General features: G+C 39.6%; 2 protein-coding genes and 1 pseudogene across 2 annotated transcripts in view; 1 reads left to right on the top strand and 2 right to left on the bottom strand.

Annotated features, from left to right (window-relative positions):
* Positions 1–15,568, bottom strand: part of MSH3 (mutS homolog 3) — a 211,709-nt gene that overhangs the window by 33,953 nt on the left and 162,188 nt on the right. The gene's annotated exons all lie outside the window — the stretch shown is intronic.
* LOC122737158 lies at positions 6,814–9,080 on the top strand (annotated as a pseudogene).
* On the bottom strand, positions 12,063–13,499 carry LOC122735566 (histone-binding protein RBBP4-like). The gene is given in 5 exon segments (XM_043977193.1): positions 12,063–12,896; positions 12,899–13,002; positions 13,004–13,315; positions 13,317–13,414; positions 13,416–13,499. Coding segments are annotated over 5 exon segments (1,293 nt in total). The 5' UTR covers positions 13,488–13,499; the 3' UTR covers positions 12,063–12,189.

Genomic DNA, 15,568 nt, shown 5'->3' with positions numbered 1-15,568 from the left:
GATGAACATAAAAACCAGCACAAAGCAGCTTTGGGGACTGGTTATAAAGAACCTGATCCTTTACACAGAGGAGACTGAAGAATTGGGCTTTGGAAAGATAAGGGGCTAGGGAAGCCCCTATACTTCCTAATAGGCAGGCTGCTCTGTTCCACTGTTCTGAGTCTGTATATTTCTTTTTCAGTCAGAATCTTAGATTTTGGTCCTGGGAAGAGAGTTCTGGCATTTGGTATCCTTGGGAAAAAGGAACTCCTTTGCAGATCTTTGGTTATGTATCTATGTAGGTGTAGCCAGATCTAAAGGCATATCCTGAACCAATCAATTTATAAGGATTTGGTAGCTCTGAATGAGAGCTTTATTTTATTTTACTTTGCATTTTTTAAAATAACAAAGCATGTCTTTTCTTTTTTTTTTAAGTGAGGCAATTGGGATTAAGTGACTTGCCTAGGGTCACACAGCTAGTAAGTGTTAAGTGTCTGAGGCCGGATTTGGAGTCAGGAGTACCTGACTCCAGGGCCGGTGCTCTATCCACTGCGCCATCTAGCTGCCCCTAGCATTTATTTTCTATACCTCTCACCTTACCTTTACCCCAAAATAAAAACAAAACCTTGTAACAAAAACACATAGTTAAGCAAAACAAATTCTCACATTGGCCACATCCAAAAATATATGTATCATTCTGCATTGAGTCCATCATCTCTCTCTTTCAGGATGGGAGTAGCATGCATCATCATTAAGTTCCTCAAATCATGGTTGGTGACTATATTGGTCAGTTCTTAAATCTTTTAGAAACTTTCTTTACAGTATTGTTGTTATGCATCATATTAGGTGCTCTCCTAGTTCTGTTCACTTCTTTCTGTATCAGTTAGTTCATTTAAGTCTTTCTAGCTTTCTCTCAAACTCTAACTTTTGATATCTTACAGCACAATAGTGTTTAATGAGACTCAAGTTGATAAACATTTATTACATGCTTAATATGTGCTAAGCCCTAGGGAAATAAAGTAAGACAAAAACAATCCCTGCCATTAAGGAGCTCACAATTAAATAGATAAGACAACATGCAAATAACTGTGTACAAACACACACACACACACACACACACACACACACACACACACACAGAGGTGATAATCTTGGAGAAAGGCCCAGTTAAGGTTCAGATTTTGGTTGAGACTTGAAGGATGCCAAGGTATCCAAGAGGCAGAGATGAGGAGGGAAAGAATATTAAGAACAGGAAGGAACACTGCTACAGAGAGTTGTAAATCCAAAGCAAAGATTTCAGAACTAGGCAATTCATTTCCTTCCTTCCTTCCTTTTTTTTTTTAATCTTCTATGGCAAGAAAGTCACAGACAAATCCTTCAATGATTTCCCCACCCCCAGCTCTGTTTATTGTAAACAAAAATATAGCATGTTCTTTAAATTTTATTTCCCTCTCCACCTCTGATCATGGCCTAAAGATCCATGTCTGAGGTGATGTTTTGAAGACCCCTGGCTTCCTTGCCTAATAGTTGTTGTTGTTGTTGTTGTTTGTCCTTCATTCTTCAAGAGGACCATGATATCCGGGTGATATCATGACTTACAGTGAATTGGATTTCAGTGAGGCAGAGCTGTACAAGGTCACCAACCTCACTCTGTCCTCCAGAGCCATCTAGGTCCAGTAGCAAGATATACATCAGAAGGACTGGCAACGGCTCTGGATGTTTAAGACAACTGGGGTTAAGTGACTTGCCTAGGATCACACAGCTAGTAAGGGTCTAAGGTGAGATTTGAAATCAGGTCCTCCCAACTTCAGGGCCAGGGCTCTATCCACTGCACCACCAAGATGTCCCTGATTAAGAGTAGAGAGAGGAACAGGGAAAGAACCTCACAAGAGGAACCTTAGTTTTGAAGCAGAATTACCCAAAGACTATACCACTGTTATGCATGGGGGGAGGGGGGGGAAGGGGATGGTACAGCATGGGAAAGTGACTTAGCCATATGCTTAGTTCCTTAATGGGGATAAAAAGTTTATGGGATAGAGACTTTATCTGTAATTTCATTAGTATACAGAAGTCTCTGGTGAAGAAATGCCTTCTACTAATGCAGGTCTGTATTTTCTCTGCCATTTAGAGGCTTAGAGAGGTTAAGCAATTTACCCAGGGGAACATAGCCAGGATGCATCGGAGGCAGAATTTGAACCCAGGTCTTCTTGGCTTTGAGTCCTGCTCTCTATTGACCATGCCATGCTGCCTCTTGTGAGGTCATTATATTAAGTCACAGTGTTGGTAGGAAATATGAAATAACTTAGGCTGGGTAACTATCCCTATATCCTTACCAGATGGTCACTAATCTGCCTCTAGTTTGCCTTTATACTGATTAATAAGAATAGTCACTAAAACTACCCAAAAGCTATTTGCCTATTTTAATCTCAGTTCATAATTCTAATCCAGCCAACATTATAAGGATTTATAAATCAAATCTCCCAAATCTTGGATTGGGATAAAATTTCTTGGCTATGGATAACTGATAGAGAGAGAGAGAAGAGAAGAGAAGAGAAGAGAAGAGAAGAGAAGAGAAGAGAAGAGAAGAGAAGAGAAGAGAAGAGAAGAGAAGAGAAGAGAAGAGAAGAGAAGAGAAGAGAAGAGAAGAGAAGAGAAGAGAAGAGAAGAGAAGAGGAATAGATTTGAATGCACGACTACCCAGAATTCTTCTCCTATCTGTTATAGTATGCTAGAGGATATACAAAGGGAAAAGGGATTTGGATGTGCTAACAAGGCACTATGGGCTTTTAACACATTATACTCAAAGAATAAAATACTGTCTACCTTATGGGGACATCAAAAGAACTGAGAAACTTAGATCAAACTCTATCTCCATTCTACTTTCCTTTTTCCACCTTTGTCCTAGGAGAAAGAAGAGTAAGAAGGTTGATGGGGAAAGGAGAAAGCTTCTTGAGAGCAGGTACTAAGTCTTTCTTATTATAACTTTCACACTGGATCCTCTATAATGGGTACACAAAAAATGATTGCTGGATGAAAGTTGAATAAAATTCTTGTCAATCAATTCTATTTCTTCACAGTCATAGTAAAAGGGTTAGTAGAATTGATCAGAGAAATGCAAATTAAAACAACTCTGAAATATCACCTCACATCTATAAGTGTGGCAAATATAACAAAAAAAGATATTTTGGATGTTGGAGGGGATGTGGGAAAGCTGGGATGCCAATCCAACTATTGTGGAGAGCAATTTAGAACTATGCCCAAAAAGCTATGAAACTGTGTATACCCTTGGATCCAGCAATACCACTACTAGATTTCTATCCCAAAGACATCCCCAAAAAGAGAAAAAGACCTATTTGTACACAAATATTTATAGCAGCTCTTTTTGTGGTGGCTAAGAATTGGAAATCAAAGGAATGCCCATCAATTGGGGAATGGCTAAACAAAGTGTGATACATGACTGTGATGGAATATTATTGTGCTATAAGAAATGACAAGCAGGATGATTTCAGAAAAACCTGGTAAAACTTCTATGAATTGATGTATAGTGAAGTGAGCAGAACGAAGAGAATGTTGTGCACAAAGACAGCAATATTGTTTGATGAAGAACTGTGAATGACAACTATTCTCAGCAATGCAATGATCCAAGACAATCCCGAAGGACTAATGATGAAGCATACTATCCACCTCCAAAGAAAGAACTGGTATTGAATGAACACAAACTGAAACATGCTATTTTTCATTTTCTTTCATTTTTTTTTATTCAAGTTTTCTTATACAAAAGGACTAATATGGTAATGTTTTACATAATTGCACATGTAAAACCTATATCTGATTGTTTACCGCCTCAGGGAAGGAGGGGGGAGAAATAGAATTTGGAACTCAAAACTTTAAATAAAAATATTTATTATTTAAAAAAAAATAAAAGGAAGAACTACTGTGTGAAATATGCAAATAAACGAAGTATCAATTTAGCCTACTTCTCTGGGTCAGGAACCTAAGAGAATTCAAAAAGGGTCAGTGGAGGGGTATACTAAAACTAATGGCTAGAATTTGGGGTGAATTTTCTTTAAAAGATTTGTATATACCTGTTTCCCAACTTTATGAATAATCAAAAGCTGATTCTATACAAATACTTTTGAATGAAATAAAAATGCCTGCCAAATGTTACTAGCATTCTGGCTTTCTAGCAGACCACCTAAAAACAGATTAACGGAAGAAAAGGGCATAAAAGAAAATGAAATAACATAACATACGGGAGAATACCATACATGGAAAAGTGACAGCTCCAGGATGAAGCTCAGTGAGCTGTGCATCCAATATTCAGACAAGTTGACTGGAATGAGCATAATCAAGGTTAAGCAAGAATTTAAAGAACAGTACCAAAAAACAAAATCAGTGCTTTAGGGAAGCTGGGCCAAATAAAATGGACACTCAGACTGACCTACCTCTCCCTCAGATTTGCCTACATCCCTCCTGTTTCATAAATGAATGAGTGCAAAAAATATAGACACAACACAAAATTTCCAAATGCTTCGAATTATGTTTCCCACTATCCCTTCACTTTACTAGTAAAAAAGGACTACAAGTGAGGAGAGGGGAGGAAAGCAGAGAATGGGTTTTTGGGGGTTTTTTTGGTGAGGCAATTGGGGTTAAGTGACTTGCCCAGTGTCACACAGCTAGTACGTGTCAAGTGTCTGAGGCTGGATTTGAACTCAGGTCCTCCTGACTCCAGGGCCAGTGTTCTATCTACTGCATCACCTAGCTGCCCCAGGAATGAGATTTCTTAATGCTCAGAACACCTTTCCTACATGGGTTTTAAAATACTTAAATCTTTCTTATGATTCTATAAGTCAAGCAGTAATTTACACCTGGAGTATGAATTGATGGTGGCCCAGAAGCTAGAGCGCCAAGCCTAGAGTCAGAAGACTCATCTTCCTGAGTTCAAATCTGGCTTCAGACACTTACTAGCTGTGTGACTCTGGGCAAATCATTTCACCCTGTTTGCCTCAGTTTCCTCATGTGTAAAATGAACTGAAGAAGGAAATGGCAAACATTTCCACTATCTTTGCCAAGGAAACTCCAAATGGGAGTCCAACTCATGAAGAGTTGGATAAGATTTAAAAACAACTGAACAACAACATTACTTGGAGCAAATAATTTCCCTTTTAGGGTAACTAGGTGAAGAGAGCCGGCATGGGAGTCTCGAGGACTCATGGGAGTCAAATCTAGCCTCAGACACTTATTAGCTATATGACCCTGGGCAAGTATCTTAATCCTATTTGCCTCAATTCCTGTAAAAATAAACTGGCGAGGAAAATGGCAAACCACTACAGTGTCTTTGCCAAGGAAACCACAAATGAGATCATGGAGAGTAGGATATGACTGAAAACAATTGAACACCACACAACTTGATAGGTCCAAATCATCTTAGTGGTGTAAGTCAAGGCAACAAACATTTATTAAACACCTACCATGTGGTTGGGCATTGTGCTAAATTCTGGGGATACAAAGAAAAAGTAAATGACAATCCCTGCTCTTAAGGAACTCATAGACTTATGGGGGGAATTACATGCAATCAACTATGGACTGTGGAAATTTATTTTGATTTGGGGACCCTACCTTTAGGCTGAGATTAGAAAGCCTTAGGCCCTCAGGGTCTCCCCCTCCTCCTCAGCTTCAGCTGAGTGAAAAAGCCCCGTGGGCTGTACAAGACACCAGGTCAGACAGCTGGGGGGGAAAAAAAAGCCCCCAGCTCCCTCTGACCTGAGCAGAGCTATCTGAAAGATCCCAGATAGCCTGTGCTGGAGGCATGTGAAACTTGGAGCGCACCCCCGCCCCCAGCTGCAGCCCTGGCTGGTGGATTACCTTGGTCTGTGGGGGCGAAGGAAGCCCCGAGATTTGAGGGGAGAGAAGAAAAGGTATATATAGACCTGGGAGTGAGACAGCAGGGGGCTGACTGGAGACAGACTGAAAAAAGACTCGAGGATGGACTAGATAGAGGGACTAGAGGATGACTAGAGGGGAGTGCGGACAAGGACGGAGCAGAGGACAGACTGACCGGGAGGCAGCGGAGAGCACAGAAGCACCAGCACAGGGTACAGGCTGGAGAAAGTGAAGATTAAGAGGAGTTAGAAGAAAATAGCTGGGCAGCTAGGTGGCGCAGTGGATAGAGCATTGGCCCTGGAGTCAGGAGGACCTGAGTTCGGGTCCAGCCTCAGACACTTAACACTTACTAGCTGTGTGACCCTGGGCAAGTCACTTAACCCCAATTGCCTCACCAAAAAAAAAAAAAAAAATTAAAAAAAAAAAAGAAGAAAATAGCTGACCTGGGAAAGTGTATCGCGCCCTGAGGCCGGAGGCGGCTAAGGCCCTTATTGTATTCAAGAAGTTCCAAGTGCAGCAGGTGGGAAAGAGACAGTGGAAAGCAGTCAGGTTGTACTTTATTTCCCTGCATTCCTAATTTGAAATAGTATCTCATAAATAAACTCTGCTTTGATTATTTGGTTAAGAGGCTTCTTAATCTTTAGTCTATCAGTTTGGGAGCAGTGTGGTGGAACTTTATAAACGGCCCACATTAAATTAACGTAGTCAGATACCCAAATAGTCAAAAGTCCCCAGATTAGTCATCCATAGTTTAGTCCCCCCAAAATTAGCCCTAGTCATCAAAAATATTTCTACAGGACAAATGAGATATACGCAGGATAAATTGAAGATGATCAAGAGAATGAAAGCACTAGCCTTAAGGGGAATCAAGAAAGGCTTCTTGTAAAAGGTGAGATTTTAGTTAGGATTTGAAGAAAACCAGAAGAAGGAGATGAAGAGAGAGAGTATTCCATGCATAGAGGACAGTTAATTAAAGTACATGGAGGAGATGGATATGGAAGAGAGTCTCGTCTGAGCAATAGCAAGGAGGGTAATGTCATTAGATCAGAGAGTATGTCAGGGTGAGTAAGTTGACTAGAAAGGTAATAAAGGGTCAGGTTAGGCAGGGCCTTAAATGCCAGAGGATTTTATATTTGATCCAGGAGGTAATAATAATAGTAGCTAGCATCATATATTACCTACTATGTATCAAGTATTGTACTAGGCACTTCATATATATGGTTTTATTAGATCCTCACAACAACCCTGGGAGATAGGTACTATTATTACTCCCATGTGACAGTTGAGAAAACCAAGTCAAACAGAAATTAAAGGACTTGTCCTAAGTCATACAACCAGTAAGTGTCTGAGGTGGGATCTGAATTCAAGTCTTCCTAATTCTAGAACCAGCACTCCATTGACTGGGTCACCTAGCTGCAAATATAACAAAAACGGAAAATATTGGATGTTGGAGGGAATGTGGGAAAGCTGGGATGCTAATCTACTGTTGGTAGAGTTGTGAAAAGATCCAACCATTCTGGAGAGCAATTTGGAACTATGCCCAAAAGGCTACAAAAGTGTGCATACTTTTGATCCAGCAATAGCACTGCTAGGTTTATGCCCCAAAGACATCCCAAAAAAGAGAAAAAGACCTATTTGTACAAAATTATTTATAGCATCTCTTTTTGTGGTAGCTAAGAATTGGAAATCAAAGGAATGCTATTAATTGGGCAATGGCTAAACAAGCTGTGGTATATGATTGTGATGGAATATTATTGTGCTATAAGAAATGACAGGGGCAGCTAGGTGGCACAGTGGATAAAGCACCAGCCCTGGATTCAGGAGGACTTGACACTTGACCTCAGACACTTGATACTTACCAACTGTGAAAGAAATAAAGGAAGGAAGGAAGGAAGAAAATAAGAAAATGACAAGCAGAATGATTTCAGAAAAACCTGGTAAGACTTGTGTGAACTGATATATAGTGAAGGGAGCAAGAGAATGTTGTGTCCAGTTACAGCAGTACTGTTCAATGAAAAACTGTGAATGACTTAACTTCTCTCAGCAATACAACGATCCAAGACAATCCCAAAGGACTAATGATGAAGCATACTATCCACCTTCCAAAGAAAGAACTGATATTGAATGAACACAGACTGAAGCATGCTATTTTTCACTTTCTTTCATCTTTTCTTTTATTCAAGTTTTCTTATACAAAATGGCTAATGTGGAAATGTTTTACATAATTGTATATGTATAACCCTGGGAAGGGGGAAAGGAGGGAGGAAAAGAATTTGGAACTCAAAACCTTAAGTAAAAATGTTTATTAAAAAATATTCCTGACTAATTCATTTCCTAGTTCATGTCATAAGAAAACATTTCATTGGTCAGTTCCTTTAGTGTGGAAAGGATCATTGTAATGAGGTCATATTTTCTCATACTGGTTTCCCAAAAAGTAACATTAGGAAGAAAAAAAGCAGTCTGTGGTTGCTAAGGTCTCGGAAGGTCACAAGATCGTGGGGGTCCACAGCCAGGAAGGATAAGCAGGTGCCCTTGGGTAGGTGCTGTGCCTGAGGAAAGATGCCTTTTCAAAACAGGCCCTTTTACTTGTAAGGTTCCAACTGAGAGTAGAAAATCCCAGCTGTTCTGCAAGAAGCATTTTACTGAACATCAGCTGGCCCTACAAGTCCAAGCCCAACCCTGCCATTGGCAGGTACAAGCACTTGATCATTCCAGCTGAGCCCAAGAAGAAAATAGGGAAGAGTGAGATGAAGCCAATTTCCCAAGGGACAGATTACAGTTATAGAGTGTTAAATGTTCACCTGACAGCTTATGACATGACTTTGGTGGAAAACTACGCCAAGTATGTACAAAAGCTCTGCGATGACTACTCCATTAAAGTGGAGGAAAGCTATGCTCTGCACACCAAGACCACGGAAGTAATATAGATGCAGGAGCAAAGTAACAAGATGTTCCTGGACTCAGTCTTTACCACCCATGAACGAGTAGTCCAGATCAGCAATTTGAGTTCCACGTTTGCAGCAATTTTCTTGGAAATTCTTCAAAGCAATCTGCCAGAAGGAGTCAATCTGTCAGTAAGGGAGCACACTGAGGAGGCTTACAAAGGAAGGTTCAAAGCTCGGCCAGAACTGGAAGAATTATTGGCCAAAGTGAACTAAGAGATGGGGAACATGTTTGAAGAACCTGCTGAATAAATGGATCTCTGCAGCGTTATAAGATGGAAGTAGTAGATGTGGACTCGGAGGTCTTTAGCTTCTGCTCCCCCAGCCAGAAAGCCAGCAGCTTCCTTCTTTGATTGTGTATACTGTTTGTAAATAAAACTTCTTACTTCGGGCCAGTGGGGAAAAAAAAGAAAGAAAGAAAGAAGAAAGGTTGAATAAATTGATCTATAATTTAAAAGTAGAAGAGAAGGGCAGCTAGGTGGAACAGTGGATAGAGTATTGGCTCTGGAGTCAGGAGGACCTGAGTTCAAATCCAGCCTCAGATACTGGACGCTAGCTGTGTGATCCTGGGCAAGTCACTTAACCCTGATTGCCTCACCAATAAAGAAAGAAAGTAAAAGCAGAAGAGACCTCAAATGCTAAGTTCAGCAATATCTGGAGAAGTCCAAAGTAAAGAGAATTCAAGGAAAGCTGAGGAATTACAGAAAATGAAACCCAAAAACAAAAATAAGTTTTTTTCAGGTAGAATGTGGGTAGTAAAGATAAAATTCATTTACAATGCTGGGGTATGGTATTGACAAAAACAGAAATGCTACTATTTTCTTAATTTTAATTTTATCTCACAAGCAAGGTAAGAGAAAAGGACAAGAAAACTGCCCACAGATAATATGCTACCCTGTAAGTCACACACATACTTTTAAGTTCAATGAACTTTTATTTTTATGCAGAAACTGCTGGTTTCGAAAGTCATCCTGGGGTAGAGGTCTGACCATTTTACTTCTCTGGTCAAAAACATTAAGCAGCGGGGCAGCTAGGTGGCGCAGTGGATAGAGCACTGACCCTGGAGTCAGGAGTACCTGAGTTCAGATTCAGCCTCAGACACTTGACACTTACTAGCTGTGTGACCCTGGGCAAGTCACTTAACCCCAATTGCCTCACCAACCCCCCCAAAAAAAAAACAAAAACAAAAAATATTAAGCAGCTCTATATTGCCTCAGACTTTGATTTAACAGCTTCCACAGTTGGACTCCCTTTACTTCTCCAGCTTTATCTCTCATCAATTTTTTTATGCTCCAGCCAAACTGGACTCTAAGCTCTTTTCAGTTCCTGGCATTCCATCTGTTGCCTCCATGAATCTGTATGAACTGCCCCCATGCTTGGAAAGCATTCTAGCTTCATCTTAGCTTCCTAAGATTCTTAATTTTCTTTCAAGGCTCAACTCAGGTGTTACTCCATGAAGCTTTCCCTGATTCCCTCAGTTGGGAATGCTTTATCTCTCCATAAGTCATCTGTAAACATCTTATGAGATGCAGCATGGCTTAGAGGGCAGACTGCTTAGATGTAAAGTCAGAAAGACCCAGGTCCCCAGGTCCCACCCCTGACATACTGGCTATGTGACCAGAGGCTAGTCACTTAATCTCTCACTCCTCTGGGCAACTCTCAGACTATAAGACTCAGATATGGTCCCTACACAATTCTGTAGGAGAAATTTCTTTACCTAAGAGTTCCCTATACAAATGAAACCATTGGTTTAGTGGTTATCCCTATATACATTACAGTATTTCATCCCCTCCCCAAACCTCAGTAGAATGAAGGCAGAAAGGTGTTTTATTTTTGTCTTTATACATGGGAGATGCTTAATAAATGTTTACGAATCTACATCTAACTGCAGAATTATCCTTAAAACATATTGTTTATCTACAGTTATTTTAAATGGAATTTCTTTATCTCTTGCTGCTGGACTTTGTTGGTAATATATAGAAATGCTGATGGTTTATGTAGGTTTATTTTGTATCCTGCAACTTTGCTGAAGTTCTTAATAATTTCAAGTAGTTTTTTAGTAGATTCTCTAGGATTTTCTAAGTATAACACCATATTGTTTGCAAAGAATGATAGTTTTGTTTCTTCATTGCCTATTCTAATTCTTTTCATTTCTTTTTCTTCTCTTATTGCTATAGCTAACATTTCTAGTACAATATTAAATAACAGAGATAACAACAAGCATCCTTGCTTCACCCCTGATTGTACTGGGAAGGTTGCTAGCTTATCCCCATTACAGATAATGCTGGCTGATGGTTTTAGATAAATATTATCATTACTTGTGTTCTCTAGTGTTTTTGTTTTGTTTTGTTTTTATGTAGAAAAACAATTTATTCCATCATAAGCACTTACAGTTAGTCATGGACAGTAACAGGCTGCTGGTTGGACAAGTTACCCCATAGGACATCATATAAAATGAGTGGTCAAGGACTAATTCCGTTTCTGTGGGGTTTGTTGGAAAAAAAAAATTAAAGAACGGAAAAAGAAAAAAAGCAATCCAGAATTATTTTTAAAAGCACATGTCAGCTACCAATTGCTCTGTTTTCAGATTACTGGGCATTCTATCAGTAGCACATCTGTCAGGTAAAAACAGACACCTTTATGACCTGGTGGTCCCAAGTTAAAAAAAAAATTTCATAGAAAGGAAATAATATGAAAACATAACTCAAGAAATATACTAGAGAGCAAAACTATATGAGAAGGTGAACAAAGATATTTCGCAGGTACAGCTACAACATCTCACATTGCTGTTTGTCCCCCACCAGATGAGAAGCGGAAGGAGGGGGTAAACAGTCACTAGAAAAGAAAAAAGAAATTAAATAAAACAAAAAAATGTTAATAAGAAATTTTGACTGGTTACAGAGGAAACCAGTAGGGGTAGGCCAGTCTACAACAGGGATGATCTGTACCCTAGAAGGTTAGCCATGCCAATTTCAGTCTTTGAATCTCTATAAACAAGGGAAACTTCAGACATCTTACAATGCTAATACCTCAGTGGCTCAGGCTTCTCACTTGGATATAAATCCTACCACATTCTAATTTTACTTAAATTAGCCTGAAAAACTTGCAGTTGGAGCATAGGAAGAAAAATAAAACACTCATGGTCCATTTCCTATGGCTAAAAATTTTAGAGCTGGATTTGCTCACAAAAAGTTCTTGAAAAAAAATTAAATATGGGTCTGTGGCTCTGCTGAGTCAACCCCCCCCTCCCCCCACAGTTAATAGTCAGAAATCATTCACTCTCTGGGTTAACAGGTGCCTACAGAAGAATGTCTGGACAAAAAAAAGTCTGTCTCCAAACCAGTGTTAATTAATCTCAGGTTGGGAAGAAAGGGGAGTCTAAAAATCAGCACCAGTGCAGGCATGTCTGGGACCCCTGTCCCTCTGGATCCACACTTCCTTCAGGGTCTTCATCATTGTATATATTCTCAGCCATCTGCCAGACTTGCATGATATTGTCTTCTGATACAGAACAAATAACCCAAGGTTCATTTGGGTTCCAGGAGAAATCAGATATCTTGGCAGTGTGACCACCATGTATAAACAATAATTCTGGTGGCCCATCTTCAGCATCCTCAGGGGACTGCTCCTCTCCAATTTTACTCAAGTCCCAGACATTTAGCCTGTGGTCAGTGCCACTGGAAGCCAAGATAGTTTCATTGTGAGGAGACCACTGAACCTGGAATATTTCATCCTTATGTGACTCAAAGGAATGCAACTTCAGTTTCAGATTTCTGAGATCCCATAATGCAACTGTCTTATCAGCCGATTCTGTGGCAAGAATGAACTCACTATAAGGATTGAAAAAGAGACAGTTTACTTCAGCAGTGTGGGCATCCACTGAGTGGCTTGGTTTGGAAGTATTATTTGACCGTGTGTCCCAGATCATAAGCTTCTGGTCATCAGCAACTGATCCAAAGAGAGATTCGTGGAGCAGGTGCCAAGAAACATCTTCGACTACTGCTGTGTGTCCTGTGAATATGGTCTTTGCATCCACCACTTTACCTTCCTTTGGAACTGCACTGATGTCCCACAAGCAGTTGGTATGATCACTGATGCACTTAGCAAGTGTCCACTGAGATTTGGGTTCCATGACAGCCCATAACCCTCCTTCTGATGTCCACGGAGACGCAGGTCTGGGTTACACTCCCAGAAGGGTTGGTTTTGAAGGGTGCTTGGTGTAGTCCCCGAAAACAAGGACATCACTGGATGGAGTCTTTGTTGCAATAATGCAAGGATTCTGGGGCATATAACGGGCCCTGTTCACTTCACCTTCATGGTTGATTTTTATTTCAATTTCAATTTTCCCACTAACTGAGCCAAAGCCTCCAAATTCTCCTTTTTCACTGTCATAGTGAGAGGCATCAAACTGAGCATCATCATTGGGAAGTTGCACACTGGCTATCACAAGATGATTCTGTTCATCATATGTGGTGTGCCCAAGGACAAGTCGATGAATGCTGAAATCTTTCCTTCAGGTCGGTTACATCTGGAAGCCACTGTGCAGTCAGGCTGGGCCACTCTAGGGCATGGGTCATCACTAAGTCATAGAGAAAAGGAGCATTTTTTTTTCCATATTTTATACACTTCGTTGATCACTCGTTCTTCTACAGCATCATCAAAGGCCGCTTCCTTGTCGGCCATGGTGGGCAGAGAAGCTGACGGACGGAATGACGAGCGGAGGGGGCCGGGGGTTCCCGGGGTCATGGCACCGCGAAGGGGGTGGGAGGGGGGTGGGAGGGTGAAGGGGTGGGGTATGGGGAGGGCTCAAGGGCGCTCTCTCTGCGCGCGCGGCCTCTATTCATTCTCTAGTGTTTTTAATAGGAATGGGTGCTCTATTTTGTCAAAGGCTTTTTCTGCAATACTGAAATCATCGTATTATTTCTGTGGGTTTTGCTATTGATACGGTCAATTATGCTGATACTTTTCCTAATATTAAACCAGCCTTTCATTCCTGGTATAAATCCCACCTGATCCTAGGTATGATCCTTGTGATATATGCTGTAATCTCTTTGTTGTATTTATCTAAAATTTTTTGCAACGTTATTCGTTGAGGAAATTGGTCAATAATTTCTTTTCTGTTTGGCTCTTCCTGGTTGGATATCAGCACCATATTTGTGTCACAAAAGTTATTTGGAAGGACTCCTACCCCTATTTTCCCAAATAGTTTATACAGTATTGGATTGATCTTTAAATGTTTGGTAGGAATTTGATTGTGAATCTGTCTGGTCCTGGAGATCTTTTCTTAGGAAGTTCATGATGGCCTAATTCAATTCTTTTTCTAAAATTGGGTTAGTATTTTATTTCTTCTTCTGTTATTCTGGGTAATTTATATTTTCATAGAACTTTGTCCATTTCATTTAGATTGTCAAATTTATTGGCACATAATTGGGCAAAATAGCTCCTAACAATTGTCTTAATGTCCTCTTCCTTAGTAGATGCATTCACCCCTTTCATTTTTGATTCTGGTAATTTAGTTTTCTTCTTTCCTTTTTAAAATCAAATTAACCAAGGATTTATCTATTTTATTGTGTTTTTTTTCCATAAAACCAGCTTTTAGTTTTATTTATTAGTTTGGTGGCTTTCTTACTTTCAATTTTATTAATCTCTCCTTTGATTTTCAGGATTTCCAATTTGGTGTTTAATTAGGGCCTTTTTTTTTTTTTTTGAGGCAATTGGAGTTAAGTGATTTGCCCAGGATCACACAGCTAGAGTCAAGTGTCTGAGGCCAGATTTGTACTCAGGTCCTCCTGACTCCAGGGCTGGTGCTCTATCCACTGCACCACCTAGCTGCCCCCTAATTAGGGACTTATAATTTATTCATTTTCTACTTGTTTTAGTTGCATGCCCAATTCACTGATCTGCTTTTTCTATATTTTATTAATGTAAGCAATTAGAGATATAAATTTTCCCCTAAGATCCACTTTGGTTGCATCCCATAAATTTTGATATATTGTCTCATTGTTGTAATTTTCTTTAATGAAATTATCTAATGTTTCTTATGATTTGTTCTCACCCACTTGTTTCTAAGAATTAGATTATTTAATTTCTACTTAGTTTTTAATCTATTTTCCTATTGTCCATTATCGAATATAATTTTTATTACATTATGATCTGAAAATGATGTGTTTATTATTTCTGCTTTTCTGCATTTGGTTGTGAGGTTTTATAACTACCTGCCAAGAAACACCCAGGAACATTATATGGACACAAGTATAAAATGTTTCTCATACAAATAAAGTCATTTCTAAAGAATGAAAAATATTAATTGCTCATGGGTAGGTGAAATGAATATAATAAGAATTGCAACCTTACCTAAATTAATCAATTTATTTAGTATCTTACCAATAAAACTATCAAAAAAGTATTTCATAGATCTAGAAAAAATAATAACAAAATTCACAGGAAGAACAAAAGCTCAGGGATATCAAAGGAATCATTGAAAAAATGCAAAAGAAGCGTGGCCTAGCCCAAAGCTGCTTAAACTGTGGTCACACCCCATATGGGGTCACATAACTGAATGTGGGAGTTGTGAAAATTTGTCAACAGTAAAGAGTATGTATACTATATTTTATATACCTATCTACCCAAGGTCATGTGTAACGATTGGAAATGCGGCCACCTGCTGGAGATTTACTGTAGAAAACTCCGCCATGAGGGAAGGCCTCTGAGGGCAAGCCACATGATCAAGGTCTTGGCGTCAGAAGTAATATTTGCTCATGGGT

This window comes from Dromiciops gliroides, chromosome 1 (assembly GCF_019393635.1).
Source record: "Dromiciops gliroides isolate mDroGli1 chromosome 1, mDroGli1.pri, whole genome shotgun sequence".
In the NCBI taxonomy this organism is placed as follows: domain Eukaryota; kingdom Metazoa; phylum Chordata; class Mammalia; order Microbiotheria; family Microbiotheriidae; genus Dromiciops; species Dromiciops gliroides.
Note: the sequence above shows the minus strand (reverse complement) of the source record. Positions and strands in the feature narration are given on the sequence as shown.